The sequence below is a fragment of the Oryzias melastigma genome, linkage group LG18 (genome assembly GCF_002922805.2).
Source record: "Oryzias melastigma strain HK-1 linkage group LG18, ASM292280v2, whole genome shotgun sequence".
Lineage (NCBI taxonomy): Eukaryota > Metazoa > Chordata > Actinopteri > Beloniformes > Adrianichthyidae > Oryzias > Oryzias melastigma.
This window is the reverse complement of record NC_050529.1, coordinates 2,040,818-2,048,950: the sequence shown is the minus strand read 5'-3', so window position 1 is coordinate 2,048,950 and position 8,133 is coordinate 2,040,818. Positions and strand designations below refer to the sequence as shown.

The 8,133-nt window shown below is 40.8% G+C and overlaps 1 protein-coding gene across 2 annotated transcripts in view; it reads right to left on the bottom strand.

Moving 5' to 3' along the window:
• LOC112155701 (type-2 ice-structuring protein) overlaps positions 1-4,343 on the bottom strand; it is a 9,471-nt gene extending 5,128 nt beyond the window's left edge. Inside the window, exons 1-7 of one of the 2 annotated variants that reach the window (XM_036216878.1) lie at positions 4,260-4,343; positions 4,105-4,185; positions 4,005-4,037; positions 3,383-3,492; positions 3,154-3,288; positions 1,784-1,892; positions 920-1,649 (exon numbers count right to left, since the gene is read on the bottom strand). In XM_036216878.1, the coding sequence (XP_036072771.1) occupies positions 1,582-1,649; positions 1,784-1,892; positions 3,154-3,288; positions 3,383-3,492; positions 4,005-4,037; positions 4,105-4,177 (528 nt within the window). In that variant the 5' untranslated portion in view covers positions 4,178-4,185; positions 4,260-4,343 and the 3' untranslated portion in view covers positions 920-1,581. The other variant, XM_024287511.2, reaches the window with a different exon arrangement.
• Positions 4,344-8,133: the final 3,790 nt, after the last annotated feature.

The window sequence follows — 8,133 nt, the reverse complement described above, 5'->3', positions numbered from 1 at the left end:
GAGTTTTCAAGGAGATTTGAAGATCTCAGAACAATCGAGGATGAAATGAACATGATTTCCTCTCCGTTCACCTGCAGTGTGGGTAATGTTCAGTGATGTTCAGCTGGAACTCATTGACCTGCAGTCCGATGCAGTTCTGGCAGAGCAATTCAAGTCTGTATCTCTGCTGGAGTTTTACTCTTCTCTCAAGGAGGAGAACTTTCCAAACATGAGGAGACATGCTCAGAAGATGTTGGTTCTCTTTGGCTCTACCTATATATGTGAACAAACATTTTCAATGATGAAGTTCACAAAATCCACGTATAGATCCTCTCTCACTGATGATCATCTGTCAGATGTGCTTCGCATCTCCTCCTCAGACACTCAACCGGACTTGGATGCACTTGTTAAAGCCCAGCAGAGACTAGATTTCTCTCACTAAGCAAGAAAGAAGAGCTTAAAAGCACCAAATAAGGTGGTTAGACCACAAATGTAGACACCAACTAGCAGTGAACTGGGACACTTTCTTTGGAGCCTTTTTCTCAAAATCCCAGTTCAGTGATGTTCAGAGACAGTTCAATATGATGTATCTTTCTTAATGAGCACAAAACAATATTGTGATGTTTTTAGGATGCTAAGAACCTTCACACAACTTCCCAACAGTATATTAAACTCAAAATGTGTCTTAGAGTGAATGTGACTGAAAGTGTTCATTAATATGAGTCACAAATGGTAAAATGTTCACATTTATTTTACCATTGTTTTGAGAAATGTATTTGAATAAACAACATTTTTTGTAAGGCAACCTCAATTTTTCATTGCTTTATTATAACATATACTTTTACAAGCTTTTTAAACAATGGTATTTACTGCCTTTTTATAACGAAATGCAATTAATATTCGAGGATTGAGTTCAGCCTTTTGGCCTGGCCCTCCAGAATATTTTCTGTTTCTCATGTGGCCCCATAGAGAAAATAAATGCCCACCCCTGGTGTAAAGGACAGAATGAATAGGGCTATGTATGGTCAGATTTAGACCTTCTTCTATCAGCACTGAAGATGAATCGTGGCTGTGTCTTTCAGCATGATCCCAAACACACAGCCTGGGTAACAATAAAGTGGCTTCATAAGAAGCATCTCAATGTCCTGGAGTGATCCAACCAGTAGAAAATCTTTGGAGGGAGTTGAAAGTCTGTATTGCCCATCGATGTTTGCCCAAAACATCACTGCTCTAGAGGAGGAATGGACCAAAATACCAGCAACAGTTTGTGAAATTTTATCAAGACTTACAGAAAATGTTCTAATGTTGTCATTGCCAACAAAGTATATACAACACTCATGACACAGTTTGGTTCATGCTTCAAATGTTTAACGGAATAAAAGAACAGAAAAGAACAGACATACAAGTGAAGTTTAGCTTTCAGCATTTTTCCATCAACTCTTTCTGTTTGATCATCAGACATGATGGATCATCCCTCATTGGCTGCTTTCTAGAAACTAAAGCGAAGCTTGATTTGAAAGAAATAAGAGGCATTAACTCAAAGAGCAGCAGAGCTTCCCTAATGTTGGTCGTCTTCATCAGGCCTGTGTGACAGATGTCTCTTTACATATTCTTGGCGCAGACGTACGGTAGACGTGTTTGACATGTGTAATCATCCCAGCATTTCCCCCCTGGAAGACACCAAAACAGGTCAAAATGTATTTTTTCTGCCTACAGCAACATTGTTTTAACTATTCAACCCACTGAAGTTGCTATGTGTGCATCAAACTGTTTTCTCCACAATCTAAAATAAAAATGAACTCACCTGAATAATTCATTCGAAGGCAGTTCCAGTTGCGTCCGTGATTAATATGCGATCCACACCAGTTGGTGTAATGGAAAGCACTGCCATCGCTCCACAGCCAAAGACCCTCCTGGAGGACAGTCAATGGTAAATCACGCCTTTCTACCCTCTTCACAGCCCAAAATATTATTCAGTCACACTTGATGAAGCCATTCAGACATTTATACTCTGACAGCCACAGGACTGCTGTGTAACTCCTGTTCTGAGTTCTGGAGTACAGTGAACGCACCAGGAGGAGATGCTGGTTGGCCCTCGGTTCTGTCGCTCAACCTGTTGTTGGGGGAGTGGACTAATCCGGCCAATCTATGGCCGGATTGGGGAGTGAGGGAATGAAGACTTTTTGGGAGACAGGAGTTGTTGGGCAAGCTGGATGGCGTCAGTTATGCTCTACAGTAACCAAAATAAAGAACTCTATTGATACAGTAACAATTGTTGATTTTCTATCACCGTGATTATCCTCATCAGCTCGTTCTGTTCTCTACTCTCATTTACTTCACCTGTCCTCTTTCTTATTTCACATATTTAGCTCTCTGTGCTTCTGTTTGGCGCAGTGTGATTCAGGTGTTGTTTCTCTTCTCAGATCCCAGGTGGACCGTCTGTGCTCCTGTTCTTTGCCGTGGACCTTGCCTCTGACTTGCCTTGGCCGTAAATCTCAACCCCCTGGGCCCCAGTCCTATCTGGCTGAACTCTATTCAAATGCATAGTTGTAGAGTGAGATAAGCTAATTCTTCTCTAACAGTCCTGGATATCTCCTTCAAATGGACATCCGCATGGTTTCTTCATTTATCCTGAATCAGGTTTTTAGGAGTTTTTCCTTACCAAGAAGGGGAGGTCTAAGAGCAGGGATAACAAGTTTTGTTTAGTCTGTTTATTTCCATCTATTTTTTACTTTTTATGACCGGTCTGCTTCTGTAAAATTACTGGCATGAAGCCCAATGAGGCAACTTTCTCGTGATATTGGGCTATACAAATAAGATTGAATTGAATTAACAAAGACTATGTCCCTATGTCTCAGTGCCTTGAAGGGATGCTACAGTTTGTCAAAATGTAGAAAAAAGGAGTTATATGTCCTACTTAATAAATCCCCATGAAATTAAAAACTATCACTTATTGATTCAAAATTTGTGACTGTGCTGATTCTGAAAAAAAGATTGTAAAGGTGTAGCAATGTGGAACGTTGTGCCACCCAAAAATAGTCCTTTAACAGTTGAATTTCTAAAAGCAAGCTTTATAATCTTTGCAAGTATCAAGTAGTTTACAGTAAGTAGAAATGTGGAACACTAGGCTCCCTAAAGTAAAGTCAATAATGCTCCAAATGTGTCCATAATTACCTCTTGGGCATCAGAGCCTCCAATCCAGGTTTCCTGATAACTGTGAGTGGCAGTTAAAATCAGCCTTTGAATCTCATGGTACTCCTGGATGTCGTGAACAGATGCAAGGGTTGCCCCCTTGGACCTGCAGTCTCTCTGTAGAGAGGATAAAGAGACGAGTGGATGGATACCCCAAAGCAGTGGAGATGCTGTACCTTAGAGCATTATGGCAAAATACAGAGGAACCAACTTCAGCTCGAGACCAAGTCTGGAGTACAGGGATGTAGCGGAAACAGCGATCGTGGATTTGAGTCCAGCCGTAACCACAAGGTCTCAAACGCTTCACCAGGTCATTCGTAGCTAGGAAGAAACAAACGAGGAGAATGTTATTTTATATAAGTTTTTGAGTATTTTTTTATTTAGTTCTCCAGAGTCTGGAAGCTCTCAAAGATCAACCAAACTACACTTCAAAGTCTCCTCCAAGGCTCCCTCCTCTAGATATGAAGCTATGGAGCTCAATTACAATCAAAAATCCCTTTGCCAAAATATGCTAAAAGTGTTAGCTTTATATTCAGTATCACCTTAACTTGCTAAAATACTGATGATGCTAATGTTGCTAAACGTGCTAACACTTTGTTTTGCATCAATTCTCTCAGAAAAACAATAAATGAAAATGCTAACTGAGCAGCGCTAACATTACAGACAACAGGACAGAGTGGTGCTATTGTGATCTTATTAAAAGATGTCCCAGTTATTAACTCTTGACATCCAAGTTTGGATATGTGAGACACATAAAATAAGAGAACACTTTCTAACAAAATTCTCTTTCTCTCCAAAGTTTTTGTGAAAGGCTAAAATAAAAACCTACTAACCTTCAGACTTCTTTACATCAGCATCCTGGACAGCTGTGGAGCAGAGAGCAGTCAGTCCGGGTGTTCGATTCCCTGATCAAAGAAAGAAATCCTCACTTACCAGCAGCTTTGATCTGAACCATCACAGCACAGACCAGCACACACACGGCCAGCATTCCCATGATGGAGACCATGGTTTCCACTGGATACAGAGACGGACATTTAAAGTCAGAACAGTTCTCATCTGATCACATGACTAAAGTCATTCATTCAAACCTAGACACAGAGGATCTTCTTCTTCTGTCCCAGCCTGAACCTGGAGTCCTGGGGAAGTGGACCTGCTTATAAGGGCTTCTTCACATCAAGATCCCTCCCTCAACAAGAACATTTCTAAATAAGGTGATGGTCATAAATCAGAATACAGGCCACCTCCCTAAAATGTTTGATCTTATAGATCAGTATTTTTGTCTTCAAGCTGTTTAACTTTAAATGTAGCTGAATTCAGATGATTGTTATTTGTTCTCTTTGAATATTTTATTAGAATAATTCGGTATATATAATCAGGTATGTTCTGATTGTCTCGACCACGTCAGCCCAATATGGGATTATTACAATCTAGGAGGATTTAGCCTCATTTACAGCATCACTTCCTGTTTTAGTCAGATCGACTGAGTTTCCTTAAATGGAAGGAGGTCTGTAAACCGGGGTCAGAAGCTCACATGAACATTATGAGAATGTTTAGTCACTGTTGGCTTCAAGTGGTCTACAGAAGTGTGAAGAGTTTCTGTTATCAGCGTCTGTCTTCACTAACACCATGACTGTGCTGACTGTTACATCCCAAAACTCTCAAGTTGGTCTGAAGTACTGTACCGTCTTCAAAGTAATATGTCTTAAGAAAATCCTCATTTATGATTACAAAGGAAAAACTTGCAGGACAATGTGAGATTAAGGGCTGGTGAGGACCAACATGTTGTCTCAAGATGCTACACCAAAGATAAAATCCATCAAACCAAGATGACGTCACACCGTTTAAGGCCCCGTCATCAATGTTGCTCTCGGATCATCTATTGATCTATTTTCAAAGCACTCCTAGTGGTTTTCTGATTATGAACTGTTGGGGAAAAATGAACTCTAAACAAGAAAGGTCTCTGTTCAAAGGTTTTTTTTCATTCAAGTATAAAACAGAAGATTTTCTCAGCATCTCAAAAATAGTCAAAGAGGAAAGCCTCCAATTTTCTGTTAACCAGCAGCTTTTATAAACTAGAGGACAGGATTTTAAACACGTTCAAACCTTTCTGACAATAATAACAGAACCTTGTTTCTCCTGAGAAAACATTGGAGAGACTTAGAGGACATCATTTGTTTCTTACTTTTCTTTTCCTGGAATGAGTGATTGAAACTACTCATCAATTATAATTGTGAGGCTCTATCCCTCTTTCTCTTCTCCCTTCAGGAGAGCAAGAGAGGTTTCAGCTTCAAGATGGATCGCCTTTGCTCCCGTTCGTGGCCGTGGACCTCGCCTGTACCTCGTCACCTCACATCTTGGAGCATTAGAGATTCAGGGTGGATCACCATTGCTCCTGTTCTTGGCCACGGACCTCATCTCTGACTTGTCATCTCACATCTCTGAATGGTAGAGACTTGGGGTGGGTTGTCTGTGCTCCTCTTCTTGGCCGTGGACCTCGCCTGTGGCTCACCTTGGCCATTGACCTCTCCTTTGACCCGTCATCTCACATCTCTGAGCGGAGAGATTCCAGGTGAGTCAATATAACATAAATAAATATAACCAAAATAAAATAGTTTGTTTTTCAAAGGTTATTTACAAACAACAAAGCCCATCACACGGTTGAACCACTACAAACAAAGGAAAATAGTTAAAACATTCATTTAAATGGATTCAAAAGAGTTACAAAGTGACTCTAACTTCTGCAAAAAAAACAACAGTTTTTTTCTGCAAAACACGACGTTGAGAAGGGCAAATCATTCACTTCTCAGATCTCAGTCAGAAAAAGGGAAACATCAGGAATGCCTCGTCATCCTCATCTGGTTTGTACTGCGTTTCTCTCTGCTTCAGGTCCTGAAACCGCCTAGTGCTACCAGCTGCAGTCTTGTCTCGTCCATGATTCTTAGTGGTTGCAGGTCTTCATTTTAAATGAAACATGACTTGGTGCTGATGGACTGTTATTCTCACTGAGGTTTCCTTACCAAATTTACACCTTTTTATTTTCAATCAGGGGAAAAAGGTGGAGGTGCTATATCATATATTGATATATACTATATAATTTATTTGTGTCTAAGCTGTTCACAGGTCGGGTCCATAAAACTGAATGAGGCCTCGCTGTATGTTATAGTTCTGACTTCAGGAAAAGACTTGTACAGAAGAGGGGGGCCTGGTTTCAGACAAGATGGTGGCTGAAAATCATCAGTGAAAAACGATAACACCCCCCCCCACCCACCCCTCAGCGGGCGGAGTACCTTTGGGTCTAAAAATACTCTTGTCAAACCCTCTTTGACATACCGTAACTTCTTACGTGACCACAGTGAATTAGCTGATCTGTAGAGGACAAAGACTTTGTCCTGGTAAAGCGAGACCTTTTACTGAAATACAACATATTACTGATCAAAAGTGTTATAAAGCGGCATGTTATAACAGAATGAGCTGATTCACCACTTTGATCTCGTAGAGGGTTGCAGTTAACGCTGGTTTGAAGCTAAAGCTCCAACTTTTCTCTGTTTTCTCTCTTCTTTAAACCTCAAATGTCATCATCCAGTTAGTGACATCCCATAATACCTACATATTCTGGTTTGTTATTTTGCTTCATTAATTATTATTTTGAGTTTTAAAAAATCAGTTTTTAGATTTTTTTAATGTAGTGATTTAGGAAATTTCATTTTGATTTCTAAAATGTGATATTTTTGAAATAATTGATTTATTTACGGGCTGCATGGTGGCGCAGTGGTTAGCGCTCTCGCCTCACAGCGAGAAGGCCCCGGTTCGACTCCCGGCTGGGACCTTTCTGTGTGGAGTTTGCATGTTCTCCCCGTGCATGCGTGGGTTTTCACCGGGGACTCCGGCTTCCTCCCACCATCCAAAAACATGCTTCATAGGTTAATTGGTGACTCTAAATTGTCCCTAGGTGTGTCTGAGAGTGGATGTGTGTGTGATTGAGGCCCTGCGACAGACTGGCGACCTGTCCAGGGTGTACCCCGCCTTCGCCCTTCAGTGGCCGGGATGGGCTCCGGCACCCCCGCGACCCCGACAGGGACGACGCGGACAAGAAGATGGATGGATGATTTATTTACACGTTGTTGAGATCTTTAAATGACTTGTTGACCTAGGTAATCTTAATTTATGGTAGAATGTTTGAACAACAAGCCATTGATGCTGTAGCTCCACCTAAAACAAAAACTGTGAAAACTAAAGCTTCAGCACCGTAGACAAATGAAATGCTCCACGTTGTAAAAAGAGGGTGCAGGAAACAGAGAGGTGGTGGAGGAAAACTAAATCTACTGTTCGTAAAGAAATGTTGAAGGAACACCAGATGAAGTACAGGGCTCAGTTCCCACATCCCTGTTAAAAACAATTCATGCTTTCCTTCAAGAAAAGTAGAATCTTTGAAAAGAATCGATCTGGTTTTAGGATAAATCTCAGTACAGAGATAAGCCTCGTGAAAATAGTCAGTAACCTGGACTTGCAGAAACTATCTTGGCGGTACTGGATCTGAGCTTTGCCTTTGATACAGTAGATCTGTCATGTTTCTGTGTCTCCCTCTGCTGGTCATTGCTGGTACTGGTGTCATCCGCCCTTTTCTGTTATTGTTCACTTTTATCTCCACAGCTGTGCTGGATTACTGGCGGGGACTCCAGACACACCTGCAACCCACCTCCACTCGCCCTGAAGACTGTTTTTTTAACAGAGAGTCAGTTTAGGTATTAATAAAAAATGTTTTAGACATGAAGTCATGGATGACAGAGAACTTTTTACACCTCAGTTAGGACAAAACAAATAAAATCATAGAGCTCAATGTATAAGAAACCTGGGTGTTACTTCTTTAAATAAATTTTACTCCATAAATTAAATATATAACAAAACCAGAATTTAATCAGCCTAAAAACATTACTTGTTCCTCTGTTTTGCTGACATGGATGT